General features: G+C 38.2%; 1 protein-coding gene across 3 annotated transcripts; it reads right to left on the reverse strand.

Moving 5' to 3' along the window:
- Window positions 1–1088: 1088 nt before the first annotated feature.
- On the reverse strand, window positions 1089–27575 carry ACTR3B (actin related protein 3B). Of its 3 annotated transcripts, none has more exons than XM_074868953.1 (12): window positions 27398–27575; window positions 19806–19861; window positions 17879–18003; window positions 16784–16894; window positions 16306–16401; window positions 16041–16148; window positions 14620–14763; window positions 13833–14006; window positions 11105–11197; window positions 3147–3272; window positions 2618–2701; window positions 1089–2033 (listed from the first exon to the last, which is right to left on the reverse strand). In XM_074868953.1, the coding sequence occupies exons 1-12, from the start codon at window positions 27439–27441 to the stop codon at window positions 1899–1901; spliced, it is 1296 nt and encodes a 431-aa protein (XP_074725054.1). In that variant the 5' UTR covers window positions 27442–27575; the 3' UTR covers window positions 1089–1898. The 3 variants fall into 3 exon arrangements, with proteins under 3 accessions (XP_074725054.1, XP_074725036.1, XP_074725045.1); XM_074868935.1 differs by having other exon boundaries at window positions 1089–2037; XM_074868944.1 differs by lacking the exon at window positions 27398–27575 and adding an exon at window positions 22586–22605 and having other exon boundaries at window positions 1089–2037.

The following is a 27575-nucleotide window of genomic DNA, read 5'->3' on the forward strand; positions in this document are numbered from 1 at the left end:
ACATTCTACATTAGTATTCTTACTACCAATGCTTTTTATAAAGAGTGAACATGAGCACATTTCCTCATCTGTTTTCAACACAAGTCTTGCTTTCTTTTTGAAAGAAGTTCCCCCCTCCCAAAAAATGGGTGCCCATGCCTTATCGCAGAAATACCACATCCTGCTAACTCTAAGATATCTCAACGCCTGGCTAAAACTGGTTGCAGGCCCCATGTAACTATGCCACAACACCAGCATTCTCTAATTTGTAGGACCAAGTGAGCATGCCAGTGCTTCAGCCCATGCTTGCTCAGGGTACTAAACATGTAAGTCTTCCTCTGAAGCCTGACTCCAGCCACGTTGTGCTCATTGTTCTGGATTCTGCTGTACAAGCCAAAAACCTAAGTAGCCAGCAGTGCAGGGACAAACTTGAAACATAGATTTAAACATAGACAAGATGATGTAACACTGGAATAAGCTGAAACAGTACACATTATATTAGATTACGCATTTCTTTCTTAGTGAGAGGACTGAGCAAAGTATGCTTAAATGTGTTTCTCCTGAGAACTGAGCTTCAAGTTCAAAAGAATTCAGAACCAGGCTTGAATCATGGAGACCCATCTTGTTTAATTTCTAATTTATGCTGAACAAATAATTGCTGGGTCTCAATCTCTCCATGTCAGTTAAAACCATTTTGATGTGTCTTACAAAATTCTTACTGGGCTACACAAACTGTTACAAAACCTCTGCTGACAGAAATCAGATAAACATCAGCGTGGACAGAGTAAGTAGGATTTCCTACTCTATTTAGAATTAAACCATAGAACAACAAATACTGTGTCTATAACACAAATACATGAACCCATAATGGTGTAGTGAAGCCCTGGAACCAGTTACCCAGATGTTCAGAAACTTGAAACCCGACTGGCCCTGAGCAACCAGATCTGACTTTGCAGTGAGCCCTGCACCGAGCAAGAGTCTGGACCAGAAATCTCCAGATGTCCCTTCCAACTTCAGTGTTACTGTCATTTCACATACATTAACATAGAAAGCTAACCTTGTGCGATAAAGTGCAGTAGTATTTAAATCAGGACTACGACAAACATTCGTAAAGATGTTAACAGCTTTTATTTCACTGGTGCAAGGCCCATGTGTCATCCACCACTCACCAACATCAAAACAAAACATCATCTTCTATAAAACAGTTTCAGAAAATTCAAAACAAAGTAACAGTGGCTATAATAAACTTCATACAATACTGTAAATCACTTAGTTTGTGTCATCCAAACATGAACAAATCAGTTTCTAGCATACATGGCTTTTTTTTTTTCCAAAAATAATACCAGTACAACTCCAATACATGCCTCACACCTGGAAATGCGTAACATCACTCCATGACATTGATAGCTGTTCGTGCTTAGAACTAGTCATCAATTAACCCTACCAATATCATAAAATACAAAATGATATGAAAAACCTACATTTACAAAGTACAGTCCCAATCCTGCAATCTAATCCTTCTGGGCAGGTATCTGCATCCATTCCAACTCCTCTGAAGGCAATGTGGTATTTAGTGCTCCATTGCTAAAGATTTGATTGCAAAATCAGGGCACAAGTGGGAAAGGTTTATGTCTTTCCACAAGCAGTAAAACACTGCCTTATTCTTCTAGATTCAGGTTCAGTAGTATTTGCACAACCTCCTAAACCAAGACTTACCTATTCTCAATTACCTCACATTTAGGAAGAAAGAAGGATAGTCTTTGAAGTAGTCAGCAGAGAAATGGCTTTTACTGAAATGACTTGGGGCTGTAAGTTGTGCTTTAGTGCACAGCGGTGATCCAAATGCTTCCAAGAGATAACCACATCTTGTTTCAGTATTTACAGTATCTGCTGCCTTCCTCTGCTTTACATGAGTTTCTTCACCAGCAAGGTATCAGATATCTTGTTTCCATTAGACAAGCATTATGACATGACTCCAAAAACAGGATTATGACGACAAATACTAGGGCCATACTCTTCATAGTCTTTCTTGGTGTGACATACTTGGAAAAACTCTGGCTATGAAAATATAAAACAAATACTCTCAAAAGCGTAAGAATATATCAAGTAGAAGAACCAACAAATAAACTAATGCCTTAACGTTTTTGGAGATTACAGCTCTATGATATGGTATTAGATTTCTGAAATAGAATAAAACTAGAAACATTAGAATAAGAATACGATTAGTCAAGAAGACTGTTTTTAAACACAGCAATAAGAAATCCCACTTTGAAGGTGGGAATTGCTCCCATTTTTCTGTATTTGGTTCTCTCTCAGGTTTAAGACCATTGATTTGGATCCTATATTCCTGAAGTCCTAACTATTCTCTAGTGCTGACTTCAAGGATAAAGGGACTATATTGCAACTACCATATAAAAACTACTTCAGAATTATGTCAAATCACAATACCCTTACTCAAGTAAAGCTCCCACTTGCCCTGTACAAATTTTACTGAGATAAAAGTTGGGTAAGGATTCCAGATTGTGACACAGTTTAGGCTGTCACAATGAAAAGGTTTAAAACTTAGTACTCAGATCAAATATATCCAGAAAACTACATGCAATTAAAAAAATTAAGAACAGTTTTGATAAAGACTTACTGTTGAAGCCAGCATGGAACCACCGAACCAAACTGCGTAACGCTGCATGTGATGTGTTATCACTTGAACTTCAACTGGTTTGGGCTAAGAAAAACAGTTCATATTTAGTTGGTTTACATTTTCTGGCAAGATCCTTACAAACTGAAAATGCTCAGACCCAGACATCTTCACCCCTCCATTCACATCACTATCTCACACTTATTACTCAGTCTGCCATGTTCCCTAGGTGACCAAGTCATAACAGTCTTCATGATTAGTATGCTGAAGGTCATAACAGTTAAATCCCCCTTGTCTACTGCTAATATCACATATCTCCTAGAAGGGAAACCAGAATTGCCTAGAGACTGCTCACAGTAGCTTTAAGATTCCTGTAAAGACATGTCATACATTGCAATGCTACCAACACATTTAACAACACATACATATGCTACTTATTTTAAAACACTGCATTTTCACTAGTGAGGTGAAAATTTTGAACTTACTTTCTTTCACTACTCATGTAATTAATGCACCTCATATGCTTACTTACTTTTATCCGACCACCACTGAGTTCCTCACTAAGTCGCAATCTCGCATCCACTACTCTCTTCAAATCCCTTTGCAGTCGTCGTCCAAAGTCCCTGAACATCGTGGATCCTCCTGAGAGGACCACATTCTGTGAAGAAAATAAATATACATTCTTTAAATTCATCTTCAAGCACGTTTCCCAAATGCCAGCACTGCAGAGGTGATTATTTGGATCTTAACATCACTAGGAAGCTGGCAGGCTACACAGAGCACCTTAAGCATTGCTCAATTTCCATAGGAGGTCCATGGTCCCCTACTTTCTTTTTTTCCCCTTTAAAGAAGAGTTTTATGTAGAATATGTTACTACAAAAGAGTAGTTAACATTAAAATGTTGAGTTAGTACCCTACACATGCAGAGCAGCACAAATAAAACACTACATCAAGAAGTTTCCCAGGAACGCTCATAGTAAGCAGTTTTAGCCCCGATTAAAAATAAGGCTCTAGCCTTATCATATTACTGTTATGATTCTTTCCAAAAGCTGTAAAGTTATCTAGAACTCAATTTCTTTAAGAGCTAAACTTCTAAACATGGCAACCAGCAAGTCCAATGATTCTTCAAAAAGGTACCACACCTCCGAAGAGGACTGGAGTACAGAGAAAGGTACAATGCCTTTCACTTTTCCTGTCTACACCTGCTTGCCTGGTGTTACTTAAGTTTTCAGAAGGGAACCAAAAGCCTCTTAGCCTGGACTTGTACTTGGATTTTGAATAGGGGTTTTAGAATGTCACAACCTTAATTCTGATAACATTGTAGGGTCATAGACTAACACAGAAGTAATTTTAAAATAAGTGAGGGGATTCAAAACAGGAACCCTAGAACATGAGTAGCAACAAAAAAGCATTTCATAATCAGAAAAATGAACTCTGTGACAAAACTTCATGTGTGTCCTTGAATACTGCTCAACTGCAAACCAAAGTGCCAATTAGTGCATACTAAAACCACTTATATGCCTTAGACACATGTCCACTAGCAACTCAACTGAGATCAAGAGTTCATTATACACAAAGGGTCAAAGGATTCTCTCTCAGTAATAGTTTTTGACACTGCAGACCAAGACTGCGCATGTAATGAAAGAATCCCTGAAACACTGTTTTCAGCCAGGAACCCGCACACAGATCAGAAGAGTCAAAGATGTACGTAATAAGTGTTCACACTTGCAGGGTGCAGAAGTACCTGCTTGGATTTTAAGCAACAGATAACAAGGAAAATCTTGTTTGTAACTTCTGAAGTGAGAAAAAAAAAGCTTTTGGTTTATTAATGAAAAAAAAAAATCTCTGTACTTGTAAAAACCATTACAGTAGGAAAAACTAATTTCTTCAGAGCTTCAGATATTTACAGTATAAGAGTGCATAACAAGGCAGGTGTACTTAAAAGACACCTGCACATGCCCGTAACACTACTGAAACATTTCCCAGAAGAAAAAAAGAGGACAGAGAAGAGGAAAGGAGCCATATGTATAAACAGAGGACAGAGAAGAGGAAATGAGTCATATGTATAAACAAGAGTCAGAACCACAGTTGGTCCTAAAATTCAAGTAGGAGGGCGATTCCTCCTGCTCTCCCCATACACAAGAACATCTCTTCCTCTGCCTCAAAGTGGTCATGCACTCCACATGTGAAAAGAAAATTGCTAATGGGGAAGAAAAAAAAAAAAAAAAGACAACCACCAACCTGAGTGATGAAACAGCAATTAAAAAGATGCCATCAGAAAACATTACCTAGAGATAATGAAGTTGGCAAAGACGGTGAAAGCAATAATTCTACTCAAAGCAAATTAAACTTCAAGTATACTCCATAAAGTGGACAATGCTAACACTAAAACCAGATTTCAGAATACACTTGAGAATAATTGTTTGAATACATCTGAGACCAACTCACGCAACCACAGAGTTAGCAGTAACATTGGGAGGATCTTTTGCCATTCCAGGGTTAGAAGCTAAGAGGTTATACCTTCCGCAGATTATGATTATTCAAGTACTTCTACACACTGAATTAAGTTTAACAATAATACTGGTCAAGGAGAACAGAAGTACTAGGGCATATCTGTTGAAAAGGTGAGTCATCTCATTATCACATATCTGGACAAGCCAGGCCAAGAAGAATTTTGGATAAGTAACTAGGTGACACCAACTACTATTATGAGATGGTTAATTATACAGCTACAGTTCCCCTGCTCCCTGCACTTCTTAACAGCACTGGGCCAAATCTGTGCTAAATCTTTAGCAGGAGACTGCTTACGTACAGGCTTCAGTGAGTTATCACAACTCAGCAAGGAGGTCAGAAGCCAGGTAGTCCTCACTCACAACACAAGCAGAATCCATACACATTCCCCAGTCCTTAAACAACACACCCACCACTTACAAAGGACCCAATGAAGGTAGAAAAAGGTCAGATAAAAGCAAAAACAACCCCCAAAAAACAACGAAGAAACCACCCCTCCACAGCAAATAACTTCTCTAGAATAACTGAGTGCAACACAACACAGTAATTCCAGTAACTGCTTAATGAAAAACGTAACAATGAAGCATGCTGAATGCATCTGTGAAGAAAGCTTACTAGTGATGTTTGGGTTCTCAGCCTTCCTGGGCATTCCCTGGCCTCCCAGAAAAAGACATCAAGGAAGTCAGGATTTAAGTATCTGTTTCCAACAGATTCTTTTAAACAAAACTTATTCTGATCTTACTCTGCTGAAACACGCTTCACTGGTTTAACAGCTCTAAGCAGACCACAGGTTTCACAGCTAACACTGATCATTATACCATCTGACAGAAAGAAGCTTCAGCCGATTTTTACTTTTATAGCTAACATTGAAAATTTAAGTTGTTTCAAAAGAATGTGTTCCCTTAGAAGAGAGGAGGGATGAAGACCTTCCACACACATGAAAAAAATAACCACAAGTAAATAATGAAAGTAGGCCATTTCTGGAAGGAAACCAGGGCGTGAACACCAAGCATCTCAGAGGGCTGGCAAGAAATTTCTCACTTCTCATCCATACCCTTTGCTTGTCTTATGAACTCCAGGATATTGAGTTTCTCTCCATACCATTTCTGGTATTATCCCTGTACAGTGTAATGCTGCAGAGAAATGAAGCTACCTAACAAAACAACCCAGTTACTGTAACAGAAATCTCTATCTAAATAAAGTTTAAATAAAAATTCCAACATGTTAAATTAGCTTCTGCAGAACTCAGTGCTACCAAACACAAGGTGCTGAACCGGTTTGTGCATCTTGACACTGCACCTTGTGATGTGGTATAAGCACACTCAGCTGGACACTTCAGACTTTGCAGCATCAAGCTGAGAAGCATCCACTGCTTTTCTGGTAAATGCAAACTTCAACACAGCCCAGTCTCCCTTCCTTCCAAATGATAGCCTAAATTAAAGTTGTTTAACATGACACAACCACACAGACATGTAATGAGCAATACGTGACTTAAAAATTAGTATGGGTAAAAACTGGGAAGTTCAGAAGCTGAAGCCAAGCACTCATGAGCAAGTGAATCGAAGGTACATGCCTCCTAATTTAGTTAAAACAAGGCAATATTTGCCAATGCTGTATGGGAAGTATAAGGTGAAATATTTTTTTATATATATATGTATCTCAAACAACAAATCTATTACAAAGAAGTAAATGTATTGTGAGAAACACTGTTTTTTAAAGTAAGTTTGACTTTTAACAATGAAGAAACATTAAGATTTAATGTTTAATTAAAGATTTAAGCACATTTCTCTTCTGCAGAAATATGCCTGCACTCAGACACAAAAGTAACCACAAAATACTGCAGATGTATTCAGCTATTGTTAAACCAGCTAGCACAGGTAATGTTATAAATTTAATTACAGCTGTGATAGGAATAAACAGGGCTTCTCCTCAGTACTCCTGTGCTACATGAACAGTGTTAATCACTTGGGGTTTCCAGCCCAAGTGATATTTCTGCTTCCAAAGGTAGCAGAAATACCTTTTGTTTGCTGTGTCTTGTGATGCAGATCTAATGATCTGGCAGTCTCTCCAGCTTTACCTCACCCACAGACCCTCCCCACTCTACACTTAGTAATTAACAGCAAACATTGTCATTTTGCTGAAGCACTGGCAAGCAAGTCAGTTGAAACCTATCTAGTCGTCTCCTTGAGGATATCTACAATTTCGGAGAGAAAAGGCAAGAATAGGGGCTGATACTGCAGATAAGGTGGGCACCGTCACGGGCTGCATTTCTCTGTGCAGCTCGCAGATGTCCTGCCAGACGCCGCACAGCAGTCTGACAGCGCCACCTACACACCACGCAGCGCAGGGGAAGCTGTTTTCGCACAAAGTATTTACCAGCAATTCAAGTTAGAAGAGATCGGGGGGGGGGGGGGGGGGGGGGGGGGCGGGGGCGGGGCAGGATGTTTACCACCGCTTTAGCCTCCCGCATCCCAGATGTCTCCAGGTTTTGAGAATGGTTCGCTATGAGCTGGGCAGACAACAGTTTAACCTTCCAAGAGAACACTGATACAACAACTCTAGTCCAAATCTTAGTTGTATCAACAAGCTCAAGTTCACTATGGTGCACAACAACTGCACAGCCGGATAAAAAGTCTTTTTGTTAAAATCCCATCCCCATGCACCTGCATGTACACTGAAAACCTGGACGATTTACCTACAATAAAACAACACACTTGTCAATACACTACAGCTCCCACCTCATGCAATGCTTTCAGCTTGAGAACCTAGCTTAAAAGTTTGAGGTCAAGGAGGCTACAACTTGATCCATCATGATCTGAATCATAAATACTTAAACATGCTTGGTTAGGATCTTTCAGAGAGATTTCTGACAGAATTAACCTGTTGTCAGATGTCACTTATCTTAAATTCTTTCATCCATGTATTTGTGCCAAAAACACAGCAGACAAAAGTTGAAAGAAATCAATTGTTGGGACAATCAATGACCCTACACTTACATCCTTCCTACTGGGAGAAGGCACAGACCTCAGAGCTGTCAATACTTTTCTTATCTGCTGCTACCATCTAAACTCTGGAAGTATCTGGGGAAGAGACTCTGGATGAGGAAAAAGGAAGATGAAGTAGAGTGTGGAATAAGAGTGACAGTTTCTGAACCTGTTACCAACAAAAAATACTTAGTAGAATACCAAGCATTTTTTAGAACTTCTGAAAGCCCTCCATCCACCTTTAAAGTTATTATAACTATATTCATTGTTAAATTCAGCTACTCTTTTTTTGACACTAAGTCTCGAAACTCATGCCCTAACTGACAAACATTAGTACAAGTTTCAGAGCATTTCCAGGTTGAAAAGAGACTTTTAAATAGCAACTAGTATTGAAAGCATCCAACACTAGCATCTGTTGTGGCTATACCACAGAGCAGATATTCCCCACCGATACAAGCTGGGTGTTTATTAGTTGCACTCTTTAGTAGTACACTCATAGTAACCTGAAATCTGGGGAAAGGACTGCATTTTTCTGCAGAGTGTAGTCCCCATCATGCTATTGCTCTCTCCCTCTAGTTTCTCTGCATTTATGTGATATCAGTTATACTATGTATTTGTATAAATATTAGGTAACTATGAGGAAAGGCTGTGAAACAACATTTTGAGAAAGAAGGAAGCTAAAGAATTCTCCAAAAACTAGAATTAGATGAACTATACACCACTCTTCCCAAAGAATGCCAAGGGTGATGCAGTGCTCCACTGAATGCCGCAAAAGCACGATCGCATTTCTAGCTGCATGCATGATGGGCCATTTTTCAGTGGAATTCAACACACAGGAGTGATCAACACAGCAAGGATGCCAGATTATTTCAGCCATGTGGTAAGATCCAAAATTACTCCTCTATCATTTCATCTGAGCACTCACTTTAAATTTCATTCTGCTTTCTGAAGATTTGGGTTTGTTAAAAAGAAAAAAAAAAAATATCCACCTTACTTCCTCACATTTCAGTGCAAGTCCCATGGTTCCAAACCCAGAAGTCTACCCATCTTCTTCCATTTTAGCAGAAAACAGCTCATCCCAAGCAATCCAGAACTCTCAACTCTGTGTTGAGAGACACAGAATAAGAGTATCAATCCATTCTTCCAAGCAATCACATTAAGATGGTGTAATCATGGAAATGAAGAGTGCATTGCTGGCAACCGTTATACAATTTAAAAGGCTTCATCAAGTGTGAAAGAATGTTTGTGCTTGGTGTTGAACAGCTAGAGGCTATCAGATGTGGCGGAAGAAGTCACTCTTATGAAGGTCCTGCTGGTCCAGAAGTCAACATAAGGTAAGATAACTAGCCTCTTAAGAGAGATGCTCATCAGATTGGGAAACAGAGATACTGGCAAAACTCGAACAAAGAAATACCATAGGACATCAACAGATGGGCTGTGAAACAATGCTTCAAATGCTACATACCACATTTAATCTGCAAGGAGGGTACTTGCAGGTATATTCTGCATGAACACTGGGAAAGAATCCAAATACATTTGATGGAAACCCAGCTCCAAAGCACAGGGCCTTGGCTAACCACCATGCAGCACTGTGGGAAAGTGAAACTGATAAACCACAAAAACTAAGAGAAAGTATAAGTGGATTTCCACACCTATACACTGTTTTAAACAATGAGAACAGAGATGTTCATCCCTTTGCAGTGACCTTGCAAGACAGCAACTATTAGCGTTAACAACTACTGACATCTATCATTACCTTCGACATGTAATTGTGTAACACTGTTTTAAGTAAGCAGGCACAATGAAAAAACAAAGTCACAATCAGTGGCAAGCCAATAGAAAGTTATTTGCCTGCCAATTATGGTGAGGAAAGAGTAACTTAATCTCAGTTTTTAAATACCACTTTTCAGAAGTCAGTACTAATTCCTACCCTACCAAGCAATTAAGCTATTTCTCTATGGCAGCTTTGGTCTCTTGGGAAAAAAAAGCACAGACCCTAAGCACAACCAAACACTAAGAGTTTCCTAACATCTTCTCCAACATACCTAAGCTTGAACCCTTTGAAGATGTCTACTGCAAAATTCACTCCACATACAAACTTGTTAAGTAGTTTTAACCTGCTCATAGCTAACAGATTTGCTCTGAAGCACTATGTCTCATTCTAGATTACAAAGGATGTTTACTAGACCAGTAGAACAGACCGCAGAATTTTAATAGTTATGATTAGCCTGAGATACAACTCAGTTGGAACTTAACACTTGTTCTCATAGGTAAGGAAAACTACCACCTTCTACATGAGCAAGCAAATCTCTCGATGTTACTACTTTACATGGTTATTTTCAAAAGGGCACTGCTACTTCAAAAGCAGAAAACAACCAGGAAGCATAGGATGTGCTGCCAATACAACGAGAGCTTGCCATCGGCTATGCCTGTCAGTCTCTTCCTTTTCCTTTCTTAAAGGATCAGTGACTGAAAGTACTCTCTGGACTATACCCTGGGCAAGTTTAAGCTGTCTCCTAAAGATCTGAACTCTTCATGTACGTTAATACCAGGTTCAATACCTGGCTAAAACTGCAGCCAGTGGGCAGATACAAGTCAAGACTACGAAAAAATTTATGTTTTTGAAACCTCTGCTTAATAAAGCAGGGGGCAGAGGAGAATGAGAAGGGTGAGACCATGATGTAGCCCTTAAAATGGCAAAAAACAAAGGCCTTCATGCACGAGAATTCACATTACAAACATCAGATAGAAATAACATTCCTCTGCCTCAGTTCCTCAGGGACAATACTTACCTATGTATCAAGCCACTGTTACAGTTAACTCTTCTTTCAAAAAGAAAAAGCAGCAATTATCAAATACTTTTCATTCAGAAGTGGCACTTTAACTTGAACTTTATTTAAAGTTCACATTTCTCATAGCGGAGGAAGTGGTAGCTATGTATATGCTTCATGATAATGACGCTGATATCTAGTCTTCAAATACTTATATACCATACCTTATATAATGGACGCCGGACATCAATGGGACAGTTCTGTATAACTTCATCAACTACATCCGAAATGGATTCCATAAAATCAGGATTAGCAAACTAAAATGAAATAGAACAGAGATTAGGTTTTTTGTCCCAAAAATGGAGAAACAAAGAGGCAGAAGTGAGACTGTAGAAAGATTTTTGTAATAGCACTTTTAAAGGGGGTGAGTAGGAATCCAAGTCAGTATTACTCCCGCTCACGACTTACTCTACATTATAACAAACCCACTCCTGTACAGGGGAAATGAAAATTCCTTTTTCTTCTGAGAAATTCAGATTCTTTTCCTTGGTCATAAATTCACTGTTTACACACTATGGATCTGCTATTGTACACGACATGAATTTGAGTTCTCCTGCAATATTAAACATACTGTTACTGTGCAATGCGGTCCTGTATTTCCTTTTAAGTGAAGTTAAAAACATTAGTGTGCAAATGGGAATGTTCCCCTGTAAAAAATTTTCAACCCTACTAAAATATTTATGTTAAATTCCCACCAAAAAGTCCTATTTTTTTTTCCAAGCACACAAAATTTCTAGTATTCAAAAAGGCATAAATACCCTAAGGTCTTGAGTAGAAGTCCCCATAAATGCAAACATCAATGCAGTGCTAAAGTAAATTTCTGCATGTATAAATACTAGAGAGTCAGAGTTGCTAATGCTAGAAAACATTCTTGGACTAGCGGCAATTTTCCACTTAAAACTTAGCATGAACATAAAAAAAAACCCAGTAGTTCGTAGTCTAGGATTTGCCCTTTCAGAGATTAAACTTTGAGAAATTAAATGAATTATCAATACATAATAATATATTATAATAGATATATTATTACATAACTTTAAAACTTTCCCAAAGGTGTAGAAACTATTGGGGATTCACATCCTAAACAAGATGAAGTATCTAACTGGAAGAATATCAAAAGCCAAAACATAAGTATACATTGAACTGAAAGAGAAATTAGCAAAGGAAGTTGGCTTGGAGACCAGGAGTCATAAAAATTATGTGAAAAATCCCCAAGAATTCACGCTAATTTCCATAGACAGAATTAATCATGCAAGAAGCTAAAACATGAAGAAGCCACATAAATTAAAAGAGAAGAAAGAAGCAGTGTTGCTTCAACACAGAGAGTTCTCATCCGAATGAGCTACAGTCTGAAAACTTCTCATGAGCTCTCCTCAAAGATATTGATATAACAGCAGGGCAAAAGGAATAAGTAAAAATGAGAGTTATAGCATCCAAAGCAGAGTATAACATGCTCCAAGAACGGGGACAAGAGAAGTGACATGTGAAATTGCAGTCTGCTAGCAAATACCATATGGTTAGTGAATAGCAAGTAAAATACCTAATTGACAAACCGGAGAAACAATCTGGATAACTACAAACCCCAAAGCCTACCTTCAAGAGTATTAAAGACTTCAGAACAAATTGTTTAAACTGAAAACAGGAAAGGATTACAAGACAGCTTTACCAAAGGCAGCTTTTACCTAGCTAACTTGATACCCTTTGAAGTGAGGAGTTAATGAAGTCCAGCGAGAAATTCTCTTTGGATGCAGTACATATCATCTAGTGTGTTTTTCTTGTCTAGAAAGTCAGTTCAGTTTTTTTTTCAATACAGAGCCAAGAAACTATCAAGAAATGAAGAAAATGGAAATTAGTCCTTTACCCTGTTCCTAACAGTCTTTGAAGGGACTATGGAAAGAGGAGCTATTAAAATGATGTCTGACATGGGATTCAATGCCTCTCGGTAAGATCATATGGGTAAACAGCAGGGAGGAGAAGCTATTTAGCCCAGAGGTTTAGTGTTGGCACAAGATCAGATGGCTACAAACTGACCACAAAGAGATTAAGGCTGGAATTTAGACAAAAGGTGAGAGAATGAGGATTTTTAGTATTCTTCCAATAGGAGCAGAGTAGACAAAAGGAAACTTCTCCAGTGTTAATGTGGATCTTGATTTAATTTTTTAATAGTATGGCAGGTTCAGGATGCCTGCAATAAACTCCATGGAGTGCGCAGAAATGGAGAGGACCTTCTCTGATATGCTGTAACATATTAAAACTTGACTCTTTCCTCTCCCACAATATCCTGAAGCTCACTCAGACTGAACTACCAAAAACCAGACAGACTAAGTATCATAACATTTCCCGGAACTGTACATGTTACTTATGACCACACCAACAGAGATTTCAGTGGACTTCCCTCAAGAACAAATTTAGTATCCGTGCTTTATAAAATGACTCGGTATCAAAAGTCAGCACCCAAGATTTAAAATATTATCAATGCAATGCTATCATGCAGAGTAGTGCCCAAAGGGACTGGCAACATAATCAAACACACGGTATGAAGGCATACTGGTTTAAACTAATGCTGAAAGAAAGAAGGAAAAAACTATATAAAATCTGGAAATTCAAACAAATTCTTCTCAATTTTAGATTGCCTTTAAAGAAACAGAATAAAATACTTTAAATGTTACACGAGACATTAGAAAAAAAGTTATCTGCTGTGCTCATGTTTTTCTGTGCTGAAGTTATCCGAGGCAGTACATGGCTTCCAGTTTGGAGACTTACTGGTATCTTGCTTCCACGTGATGGCGCACTGGCACCAGAAATTACAGTACCTCCCTCTCCCCCCCCCCCCCCCACCTCTTCCCTCACACAGTAAAGTTTCTGTAACTCCATATTGCTAGTCCCTATTCTTACCTCAGGATGAAAGAAAATTTCAGGTCCAAGGAACCTTTCGTAACCAACATCTATAACAAACTTGGTTTTGTTGATTGCATTGATGCCAGTATACTGTTTGATCCATTTTCGAGGATCTCCATCATACTTGGCAAACTCTTTCACTATGTCAGGGCAAATGTAACAGTATTTCTCCTGTTAAGAAATATCATGCATTAAAAATTGACAAAATAATTATTCCATCATTGAATTAAAGTATAACATAATCTGGAAACAAAAATATGTGAGCATTCTTACAGATGGGGCTGTTGAACAGATGTTCTCACCCAAATGACTATTGAAGACTCAACCCTACAAGACAATGCACATGGCCTATTTGTTTCAACAAGATTGCACGCTGTCTCACCTAGATTACTCTCTCAAAATGAAAACATCACGACCATTAGGTCTGTGATGATAAAGAAGTTCAATGGCGAGCTTTCATTGCAAGATTGGACCCTCACAATCACCCTACTGACATTACACATAATTTTTTATTAAATTAAAAAGCATATGTTAAACAAATCTAAAGCTTAAAATGCTGATTTAATCTGCAGAACATATTCACTCCAAACAGTCTAGCATGAAGATTTTCTTCCTCTTTCTCCTTCCCCCGCACTTGATTGGATAAACCACCAGAAGCTTGCGTAATTACAATACATTGCCTACATTTGCATTTTTAAAAGAGCCACCGGCAACTTGTTAAAGCCAAAAAAATAGCTCAAAGAGTTTCAGTTATGTATTTGTTAAGATATAAAGAAGGGTGTACCTTTATGGCTTTTGCTGTCTCCAGAGATTGTTCAGGAGGAATTCCCACCTCCCTTTCCCTTAGGAGCTGTTGAATAAAGTAAGTAATATCTCTACCTGCAATAGGAATATGTTTGATGCAACTTCCAATTACATAGCCTTCTGCCTATGTAGGAGGAGAGGAAAAGAATATTTAGGGAAAAACCTACTGTGTATCAATAATTAACAGCAAAACTAATGCTCATTGTTATAATACATTGCTATGATTTTAAAAGTAAAATCTTGAAACTGTAAAATTACTATAAAAATGTGCAACCCACTACAAAATGGTTACTAGTTTTATTTAAAAGACCTCGATGATTACACATAAACAGATACTGAGTATCTAATAGATACACAACTGATAGTAACCATCTGATTAGACTGTCTTCTAATGTGTGCAAGATTTTTTGTCTTTTAGGCATGATCTGAAGAGCAACCTAATATAAATAGACCACTCATGTCCTGTTTGAGAGTGAAAAAATAATAAGTATAAAAATTATTAAAATTCTCAGACAAGAAAAATTATATTAAGTCATATCTAATGATAAGCACAACAAAAAACAAATTTGCTGAATTTTTTTTCAGGATGCATTTACTGAAAACACTGGTATTGCTGAGCCAACATTATTTCTTCCCTTGTCTTTTTTACACTTTTCCCAGCATTTCCCACATGCAAATACTGAGAAGACCAGGTTAATACCAAAATGTAAGATGAAGTTAAAGGGAATAAAATTTTCATTTCTAAAATAACTGATCATTCAAGCATACTATATGCTTCAGAAATACACAAAATGACATCAACGGAACAGATGTCTGTATGCACAGATAATTCTGTATTTTTAACATCCTAATATAATTAAGCTCAACCATGTATAAGATCAGCCATGTATATGAACGCGCATTTATACAAGCTTGTAGTTGTTTCCACACAAACAGATTTCACTAACTTCTAAAATACAATATATCATGTAAGTAGCACACATTGTCAGCTATATTAAAGCAATCAAACTGCAGGACATCAAAAAAGTTAGGACATTTCTTGTCAGACATTGGTGGCATGCAGGAGATCCAAAACTGTGATAAGCATTAATATTACACAGAACTGAGGCATCACAGTAACAGAAGACACAGTTTTACATGGAAATAGCCTTTAAAAGATGGCTTGACGATTCCTTACTGTGACCTACCTATAGCCTGCAAGCTGAATTAATTGCACATTCATTTCACAGAACAAAATACATATTTTTCAAAACAATAAGGGAGGAAAAAATCCCAAACAACCAAGCAACAGAAAAAACTTTAAAATAACGTTTCATTTGACACTTCTTTTTTAAACCTATAGTAAACCAACCCTGTTGTCCAAACCACTGATAATTTCAAATTGCATCCTGCTACACATACCACAGGAATTACATGGGTCACTCCATCACCACTATCGATGACAATTCCAGTCAAAGTACGTTCTCCAACCTGCCGTGACGTCCAAGAGGCAGCTAAGGCCAACACTGCCTACATGAGAAAGGGTTTATATTTAGAAGCAGGCAGAGTGTGCTAATTTACAATGTCAGAAAAAACTGTTTCAAACATTTTAGACATGTGCATATAGACAACTATACATACTGCAGCTATACAGTACACTTTAGAAGTATATATTCACTTTGTTCACCTGAACAGCAATGTAAAGTCCTGGTATGTTAAATGATTCAAACATGATTTCTGCAAGATACTCTCTGTTTTCTGGCGTGTTCAGCGGAGGCTCTGTCTACAAGAATAAAAAAAAATCTGAAAAAGCACCTCAAGAGAGTCTTAAGACTTCATGTCTTGATTAGTTTGGTATGGTAATCAAACTTTTAAAATTCTCAGTGCACTCAAAATAGAAAATTTCAAACAGAATTTAGTTTAAACATTAATTGAAGTTTTTCAAAAACAAAATCCAACCTGCAGTAGCCTGAACAGAATTTAGTTATAATGCAGCTTTATAGATTATTTTCCTCCTCCCTCTCCTCCTACCCCCCACCCTGGTTGCTGAAGAAATAAAAGACATACACGGAGAAAAATCCTCAAAGACAAAGCTACTTGTGCTTGGAACATTATTTAGTTTCCCTCTTACAAAAATATTTTCTTACCCAGTCTCACTAACTCACCATTAAAAAATAATGATCCTCAGGTTCAGCTCGTAGGTATTTAAAAATGACCTGCTCCATGAATCTCTCCATGAGGTCCCAGTCTTCAACGATACCATGTCGTATAGGCCACTGAAGCAAGAAAAGTTGTCAACATGCATACAAAGAAAAACAAACACAGAAACAGGAACAGCCTAAGTCCCCGAACCCTTCCATCTTCTGTAAGAATGATAACACCTCATCTCATGGTTAAGGTTATCAAATCCTCCATTCTGATTTTAATTTAGAGGCACTATTTGAAGTTATCTCCTGCTACTTCAAATTGTGATTCTATCTTGCAGGACTAGAAGCCAGAATCAAGACTCTATTCCTAATACTGCTATTGCTCTATTGTGGCACTGTGTTTTAATCTCTTTCTGTACAAATTTTATCATTTATAAAGTTGAGAATCATACTTGGCTTCAATATGCCTTCCAATCTATAAAAAGAAATAAAGACCACATAGGCTATATATTTTTCAACGAAAATTCTGGCAGGGATGATGTTTACATTTTGTTCAATGTTAAGAACACAGCTGACATTTAAGTAATACAGTAGGATGTATAAAATATGATTTTTTTCCACATAATTCATAAGCCGGTAACATTTTGTAAGTACAAGGAGTCCTTTACTAGGGTATGGAAAATATGATTCACAGAAAAGCTGCATTGAAGACAGCCCTCCAGAAAACAATTGTGACATTCCCTGAAGCAAAAGCATCCAACGCATTTCCCAGTTCATATGCCATGTTAGGAGGATACACTTTTAGCAAGAATTTAAATATTCACTGTTTACAACTATTTTAATAGCTAATAATTTTGAAAACAGAACAGCTGCACTATATCAATGGATATTTACACAAGGGTCCAAGCACCAATCATGTAGGACAGCTCTAGTAAAACAGACACTTGAAAAAATAAAAAACCATGAACCAAATCATGCATTTTTTAAAAAGCAACAAAAATACTTTACAGAAAAGCAAATGTATGTTTTAAATGGCTATCAAAAAGTCCTAGAACATTATAAAACAAAAATCTGAAACTTTGGGAAGACTTCTTAAAAATACTCAATGCTTACCTTTGTAGCATAGGTAGGTTTATCTATGGCTTCATCTCCTATGAAAAAGTCCAAATCATCAACACCTTTCATTACCCTCCTCTGAGCCTGGTCACCTACTTTGGCTGATTCTCGGATTGCAATACCTTAAAATAAAACCCAAACAAATCAAAACAAAATTAAAACAGCTAAATACCAAGCAATGAATATTTACTTAAGGATTCTTTTCCAGAAATAAGAATTGGGATATAGACAGCACAGTTTCCAGAAAGTAGAAGTTACGTAAGCAATCTATTGACAAGGCAATATAGCAGAGTTCATTCTCACTGCATCACAGAGGATTCTGGTCACCCATCCCTCAATGTAAATAATAACTCATAGGAAATCTTAAAAATGTATTCTGTTACAGACTACAGCACTCACTAAACCTGCGCAAGTGCAACTTTCCATGGAGTTACTCTAAGTCAGTAAGCAACATGATGATCTGAGTTTCAACTCTAGAATTAAGCGCACAGGAGGAGAAGAAAATAAACTATGTACTTCAGAAATAAGTACTGGAGTCATTATCCTGGTTGGCAAGAAGGAGGAAGGGGAGAGGGGAGAAATCAATTTGCAGCGCTACAGAGAAATCTTCAGAGACACTTACGCTTCCCATTAGCAGGCTGCAACTATCACTAAAATTATTAGATGATGGCTGCTATAGGCAAGAAGATGAGACAGCAAAAAAGCAAATTTGGGGCAAGTTATAAATAACAATGGAATAAAGTACTCTTAAAACATAACCTTATTTAGATCCAGTTTTCTTTTAATAGGTCATAATCAGGATCTAAATAACATACAGTAGAAAACGCAGACTAGACAGGCATCATCCACAAATGTAGCAAATACCATCAGCCCCTAAAATTATGACAGGCAAACAATTCTTTTGGAAACACATCTAAGCCCCACCAAGTTTATAGTTTTATAAAACAGGATTTATAAAAAAAACACAAAACCCATCACAGGAAACTCCTGCTATCCCACCTCTTTAACATAAGACATTTAAATCTTTACCAGTGGTTTAGGTCTGAATTTTTTACAATACTTAAAATAGTAAGACTATAACCAGTACTTCAGCTACACCTGGTAAAGAGCATGCCCCACACCACCTCTTTGGGCCCAGATTATCTTTATTATTTCCTTCTACTGTGAGTAGCTACAAGACAGTCTAGATGCATTAATAAGCAGTTAACTGATGTTCTCAAAAAGTAAAAGGCAGTGTTTAACATAAGTGGAGATAACAGATGCCATTAGACATAAATACGTAGTCAGTGCTACTATTTATAAATATATATAGCATTTGAGAGAAACTATTAAGACAACAATTAAAATCAAGAACACCAGAAAGGTACAACATTTAAGCAATTTTTTTGTACATTAATCTGCTTAACAAAAGCATGTTACCATTTTAATTAGTAAACACACACCCAAAAAGAACATTTCCTAACAGGAACAACTTTTTTGAATATTAAACTGTCTACAGTCCCAGACAATGTAAATAAGGCAGACACCACCTGCACTTTAGTATTTAATTTGATTGGAAGCTTTCCCCAGATTATCTGGGCAGTAACCATGGTGCCAGGTAGACAGGAGGTAAATTGCATTCTGTCTACTCAAGAGTCCTGGAAGAAAAATAATGGAGATAAAAAGGAAATTGGACAGGAGTTCTCTTCATCTTTGTCATAGCAACCTAGAGCTGATTTAATGAGCAACAGTCCTAGCTAACCGCAGACAAGGAGTTCTCTTTAGCTAACTCTAGCCAAAGATGCTAACGCAATGAATATCACTTCCCAGATGGACAGGAGACTATGAAGGCTGAGTTAGGAGTTGGAAAGCATGTCATTTGCTCATGAAACTGCTCAGTGACAGTGGTGTGTATTAGAATTTGGAGAAACAACAAATTACTCACATGATGGGATAATGAACTGAGGTTCTGTATTTCCTGCATAGCCAAGTTTCGTATACCTAGAAAAAGAACGATCACAAGGTCATTGGATGCACTTAGATGTAAAAAAAAAAATACTTTCAGTTCACTACACTTCTTAAAGTCAAGGCCAATCGCATACCACATCTACATTTTCTGGGTTACGCTTTCAAGTAGCATCCTGCTGAGAAGAAAACTCGAAAGTGGTAAATATTTTAGGTGTTATTGTCAGACACCTTCAGCTTACAAATTTTGGCAGTTTTTTCTGAACTATGAAATCTGAAAACTCAGGTCCTACTTTCTCCATCTTGCTAGCCAGCTATGACAAAAGATAGGCAGGCCACATTCCATCGTTTGGTAAAAAAAAGGGCTGTGCAGGTCTTACCTTTCAGAAAGCTACCATGACTGAAGATGTCATTAGACTTTGCATATTTGTTTAATATTGTCAAACACAAGAAAAAAAAATAGCGCATCTTAAGTACAAACCACAGTTCAGAACTCTAGTTGCAGTCCTGATACAATTCCCTTGCACAAACCACTCACTTTGTCACAGGTATAGTATCTGTGTGTGGTAATACATACATACTACACCAAAGTAAGCATGCATTGATAAAATGCTTTAGAAATGGGCAGCAGATGGTATGAAGCATTGTCTGTCTCTTACAATACACATATAATATCTGTTTTAACAAGTAAAGGATCAAGAGAAAGAAGAAACTGTATCTTGGGGATGAAAAAAAAAAGAAATTTTCACACAAAACCTTAAATCTTTGCATGGTGTTACTGACTGCAAGCTAGTTCAGGTCTTCAGCAACTAGAAGTAATTAACATCCTAGACTATAAAAACCAGCTCTAATTCCTAGGGGCAAAAAAAAAATAAAATTCAGAAGCAGTTTTAAAGAAAAAAGGAAAAACACAACAAAATTAATGGAATGGCTGCAGAGACCGAAGTCTTTCTCTAATATTGTCATTAGCTTGGAATATAATAATAGCAGGACTTGAGGGAAATTAGCATTATTCACATCCATTTTTACCATGAAAACCTAAACCCATGACAGTCTTACATGGGATCAACCACAACCTAGGTCCTAAAGCGAATTTAGGGTCTTTGTCTACAGCCTACTCTCAGTATTTGCAAACAATATATGCCACTGCTAAAGCAAAGGGTTGCTTCTTCATTAACAGCTTAAACAGTAAGTTCCCCTTTATGGAGTGATTGGTAGAAAAACACTCATTAAGGTCAGCTTGCTTAGATAAAGGAATTAAAACTGAATTAGCAATGACCTTGGAATTTAAATATTATATTTTCAACATCTCTTCAAAGCTATAGCTTCAATAGACTTCAAATAATAGTTAAAAAAGCCTTTTCCCCAAGGCCAAAAAGACAAGGACTGTGTTTTGCGGGCAAGGGTTTGTTGTATTTTTAATCATCATTATATGGGCATAGGCTTTCAGTCTAATCCAAAATGTTTATGCATACTTTCTGTGGCTCTCAAAAAATATAAGCAGGACATCAGGCTTATTTGTAGAGAAGGGCATTACTAGCAAGAATTCTTTTTATGATTATTATTGCATAGTTTCTTCACATTTTAGAATGAGGTCTACCTAGGGAATATTGTTAAAACATAACCAGCAAGAACAGGAGTTACACTGGGATTTAAGATGTACTACAGGATACTTCCTCTTCGGTTCGCTCTCTGAAATAGGCTTTTCTCAAATGCACACAGCAAGGACCAAGGAAACCGGTTCTGGATTCAAGACACCTAGTTCTAAGACTAGAAACGGCCATCAAGCAGAAACAGTCAATACATACATATATACACACATACCTAATCATGTAAATATGGATACATACTCTTTATACCATTTTTATGTATGTGTGTACATAGATATAGATATGTAAAACACTAAGGGTTCCTGAAATATAATCAGAACTCATTTCTTAAACTAACCTCTGGCTGAGAGATGAGTTCAGTTTGCCATCTTTTCCCCCCTCTACACATGTGTTAAACTCACACCCACTCACAGTATTAAAAAGAACTCACCCTCCAAAAGTCAATTTGGGCTATCAGTCTGCAATAGCTTTACCTTCCCTCTCAAGTAGGGATCAGAACCCCCTACTAGAATAACTTCTAAAGTTACCAAAAGCCTATAGCTCAGTATTTTATCGATTAGTTTTTTCACTAGCTGAATTAACCCCAGTTAAAATTATGGAATAAGCTTATTCCTCATTGAAAAATAGTTCTCTTTTCAAAGAACACATCTCACAGAAGATAAGATCTGGAAAAATTTCTTTTGCATGCCATTAATCTATACTGGAACTATGAGAATAACTAAATTCATAGTTGAACGTTGAAGCAAGCGAAAAAAAAAAACTATTAAAAAAATTATGTTTAGGATCAAACAAGAGACAGACCTGAAAAAGCAGCTGTATTTCAGGTGCTTTGACAAAACCAGATGGAAGGGAAACTCAAACTACTCTCAAAACCACTGAAGAAGAGAAGGAAAAGAGACAACGCAGTTGTGCTGCCCTTTCTTATCAAACAGACTATTCACTCAGGACATGGCAGACTTGGTCCCAGGTTTTTCTTCTGCCCAGCAGGACCTGAACACATTCCACCTTCCAGAGGCATACCCAAGAGTCCATTAAAGTGTTTGGGTGACCCACTTCCAGGACCTCCTACAGAGACTGTTCCCTTTTATACAAGATATTTAAATATTCATTGACCTGAAAGGCTCTGGACTTAAACAGTTAGAGAGGTTACCTGGTCTTCAGTCCCTTCTCCAATGCATATTTAAGCATCTAAAACATGATTTTCTTTCTCCTGGGTTACAGCCTAGCAGACTAATGGTAATGCAACGTCTTGTGATCTGTAAATTACAGAGAAAGCTGTAGGGAACATGTCAGTATTCCAACTTAATTTCATTAAAAGTAACAGATTTATTGCCAGTGAGATAGGAACCTACTGGAAACTCTCCAAAATATAGGATACTGAAGACTGCATTAAAGATTAGTAGAAAACTGATCCAATAGGCTAAGGTTATTTTATGCAAGGGGATTTGAAGATACTTCAAATTTTTAAAAAAATTGTATTTTAAAAAATCCAAAAGTTATATGTTGTTGAAACAAGCAGTTTCTAATAATAAAGATCATCCCCTACTACATCCTGTTTCTCCCAGGTGATTAGTTAGTACACAAATCAGTTTCACTAGCTTTTGCTTGAGGAATGGTAAGTCCTAACCTCCTTCTCTTTGGAGGTCCTACCATGAAAAAACTGAAAAACTTAGATAAAAATATTACTGCAAAGATGTACAAACAGACCAAACTTGGAAGCAGATACTGCACCCTCAACCATTTTAAAGAGCAGCTATGTATTTTGGAAAATTCTTACTAAAGCATGAGAACAACATAATTAAGGCATATAAAAAAAAAAATCATAAACTCAGGCAGTTGCTGTATCCATCTCAAAATACATAAACTCAGGCAGTTGCTGTATCCATCTCAAAATACAGAATGGACTTTTTTTTTTTTCTGGACAAGTATGTAAAAGACCAAAGCCCAGCTGTGAACATTTTACCATTTCCTCAGTTTCTACTGGTTTTTGGTCTAGATCTTTAAAACAACACGTTACATCCACAAAAAAAAAGCTCTGAAGAGATAGATATGAAGTGACTGAAAACAGCAAAACACTTTAAGAAAGTCCTGTAAGCAAACAAAAAAAATAACTTTTGTAAAGAGAACACATTCTCTGACAACTAAGCTGCTAAATAACTAACAGTTATTACTGCCAGGACACCTGTGATGCCATGCTGCCATAAGCAGACTGTATTATCATTATTACAAATACACCCAAGAAACTCACAACACAAGTTCTTCATAAAGACGTGGAAAGGCACTTGTGAAATGAAGGAGAATGTAATGAAGGAATAGGAATGAAGAAAGAAGGGATGAAGGAAGAAATATCAAACAAAAAAATCTATTATGTCTGTCCAGTTTACCCAAGAGCACTAGGAGCCACTATAGGAATAAAGTGTACATTAGAGCCATTGGTTTTTTTGAGAGTCTAGCACTTTACAGGACTAAAGCCTGTGATTATAAACAACAGTTAATCAACCCAGGCTTCTTACAGCCAGAATGGCAATTACAGTAATGTCTGTTCACAAGTCTCACATGTAAAGAGCAGAGGTAATACCTGGCTAAAGCCACTTATTTAGCAACAGAAATAAACTAAGGGGGAAAATGTAACTTGTTCTGAGATTCCAGCTATCTTTAACAGCTCAGCAACAAAAAAACACCCTAAGTTTTAAGACAAGTCCAGCTCAATTCTCCCAGAAATTAAGTATTTAAGTTCATCAATAAGACTCTGTCAAAATAGTTTTTTTTTTACTAAAAGGAAAATGGAGTGACTTCAATAAAATACACCCAAAATAGAAGTATTCCTTAGTGTCTGCAAATACACACACTGAAGAGAGGGGTATTTTAAGACATCTTTGTTTCGCACACCCACCTACTAGCATTCTGAGGTCCCACAGCTAAATGCCAGTTAATAAAACTAGTTATGAAGTTTAAAGCTACTTAAAAGAGCAACACCAAAAAGGCCTGGTAGTCCTACGAAACTAAAAATAGCATGCCCTTCTCCACAAAAAGACTGACATCAAAGTGTAAACTGATCACAAGGAAAACCTCATGCAAAGAAAATGAAGATGTAGTGCATCAAAACTGAAGAAGAACAGATCATTTTCAAATACTAATGGAAAAGATGATAGCAAACTATTACCACTTTCTGCAAAATTTATGAATAAAGACTGAACAGTTTATGACAAAGAAAGTTCCAGTCATCTATCCAATAGAGAAGAAGGTTATCCTGTCCTGCTATGACAGTATGTTTTTCACTGAAGGTCTACACCTATTTTCTATACATTTGTTGTTGCTTTTCTTTGAGAAATTCCAGTGTTTTACATGACTGAGGCCTATGGCTGCAAACAACAATAAATTAAACCAGGCTTCTTACACACAAAACAACAACAAGAAGCATCTTTTCATAAACTTCTTAAGTCCCCTTCCATGAAAAGAAAAAGTATTAGTGTCTGGACAAAGCACCTCATTCAGCATCAGAGATCTAAGTAGAAAAGTGTATTTTATATACATAACGTTCCACAGTGCACGTCTGCATATACCTTTTCCTTTCCGCTATGCTTTTCCAAGTTTTTCATCTGAAAGCCCTTTCATGAATAATTTGAATGAATTGTTTGAAGCCTGTAACCCAAAGTAGATTCATTGTAACAATAAGAAGGTTTTCAGCCCACACAGAGGAAAATTCCAGAGACTGCGTATCAATGAGTCAAGCTACTTCTTCTGGCTGCTTTGGTTCAGACTCTTTATTTCTTCCTGAATTCAGCAAAATAATTTATTTCAAATTCAATAATCTCATTGCTGAAAAGACTTCCACATTTCAGTGCCCTACAGCAAAGCCAAGAGAAGCCCCATGAGCAGACACACCATGTTGTCTCATATGAATTAAAATCCTTTGGAGGCATGGAAGTGCAAAGTCACATCATTTGGGGACTATCCGAATCCTTCCTGAAACAAACTAATATACACACCCTCACACACAAACTCCACCAGTTTTTCCCATGCAAGCACTAAACAGATTTTAGAAATTCTACTGAAATTATTATTTCTCTGAAAGGACACAAGTTTTTTTCTACCCTTACTTATTTTGTACAGCTGTTGGTCAGCAATATCTACTGCTAGTGCCAACACTGGAATCACTCCACAAACTTGAGAGCAAAGGAGGTCTCCTGCAAAAGACAGACATTGCATTTAATGCATTTTCTGGATTTTGTAGTTTATACTGTAGCCTTTTTAAAGGATCCACCTAGAGTTCCCATTTTCTCCTTGAAAAACTCTTCAAAACTGTCAAGCAATATTCGTGTAACATCAGCAGTTCTGTGGAGAACTGGTATTTAAAGTATCTTGAGCAAATAATTAGAAGGAACCTGGGAAACTCCCAAGGAGTATCTGATGCACAGGCAGAATTACATGCAAGATGGAACCTGGTCTCTATTCTACTCCCAAAGTTTCCAGCTGTGGACTCCAGTAAACCCCACTGAGAGGACAAAGATAAGGCATAAACAGAAGCAGGCCAATAGACCTCTAGAAGTTTTGTGACAGTTTAATATAGTCGTATTTCAAAATATGAAACACTTTTTCAGAAGAAGACAGCATGATAGCCTATCTTTGGAAAGTGCTTCCTCTGCTTCCTTAGGGGGTTGGATTTTTTTTGTTTGGTTGGTTGTTTGGGTTTGTTAAGATGGCTCAGTTTTGGAAATTTTAAGCTAAATTTTCAAGCATTAAAGAAATGAAAATAGTGCTGCAAATTCCCTGCAGAGGAAAGGTCTATTATTGCAATAAATTAATGCAATCAGTAACACTGAGGCAGAGCCTGACAAGTAAAGTTACTGGCTGAATCATGGACCGGTGTCTCCTCTCCTTCTCAGAGGTGTCCGTAACTGTTGGGCAAAAGAAAGATATTAGCAAAAGCACACTACATATTCAGCATCATCTTCAATACAGCTCCCTCTGAACCTCCCACTCCTGAGGCACAGCAGAACCTGTCTATCAGATCATGATGAATGGGTCTTCTCTAGACACAGATAGGAAAGACCTGTTCCTGAAATGCCTCCTGAGAACAGCCTCTGCAATTTAGATTCATTTTAGTCCTCAAAGACTTGAGTCACAAAACTTGTAGTTTGCCTAAATGTAAAATAAATCTCACACTGATTTGACAAAGGGGAAGAAGGGATGGCCTAATGACCAAAAAACACCACCAGTATAAGACAGCCAGCTGCCATCTCATTGCTAGCTGGAGGTAATACCTGGAAAGGTTCAAGATGTAGTACATGTTGTCTAGAGGCATACCCAACCTCAATCCAGCAAGGCCACTGCGGTCCACGGGCTGTGCATGAAGGAGACGCCACAGCCCAGCAAGCACACCTCACCTGCCTCCGGACCACAGTCAGCATCAGTTCACAGCTCCCAGGCAAAGCAAAGATGTGTCCCCTCTCTCCAGGCAGTCGTTTGAAATAAGCCATCCCCAATTTTAGCATTTTCATTATACATTAGTTTAAAGTCAAGGAACATGAACAAAAATTAGACTCAAGAGGAGGAAAGGGCACGTAGAAACACACCATCCCCTGGAGGCACACGGCCTGCCCGGGGCACACGGCCGGGCCACGGCAGGACCGCCCTGCTCCAAGCTCCCAACAGGGAGGAAGGGCAGGAGAAGGAGGAGGAGGACGGTACTCGGGGGAAGGCGGTGGGCAGCAGCAGCCGCCCCAGCGGTGGAGAGGCGCGGAGTGGAGGAAGACCCTCCGCCCCAGGGGCGACAGGCCGAGAGGGGACCGGGACAGACGGCAGGAGCCCAGACCTGCGAGAGGGGAAGGGACACCCCGCCGAGAGCCCTAGCCGGCAGCGGGAGGCGGCTGAGGGACGCCGGCACGGCGGAGACACCCCCCGACTCCCCAGAAAGGGGGCTGGCTGTGCCGGTACGCTCCCCCCCACCCCCCGCACTCACCCGGTGCCTCCATCTATCACGCAGGGGGGCAGGTAGCTCGCCATGCTGGGGAGCCGGCAACGCGGGCCCTACGCCACCATCCAGGCCGCCGCCGGCTCCCCCGGCCCGGCCCGGCGCGGCCTCAGTGCATCGGCGGCGGAGGGGCGGCAGGCACCATGCAGCCGCCTGTCAGCGCCGC

This window comes from Strix uralensis, chromosome 1 (genome assembly GCF_047716275.1).
Source record: "Strix uralensis isolate ZFMK-TIS-50842 chromosome 1, bStrUra1, whole genome shotgun sequence".
Classification (NCBI taxonomy): Eukaryota; Metazoa; Chordata; class Aves; order Strigiformes; family Strigidae; genus Strix; species Strix uralensis.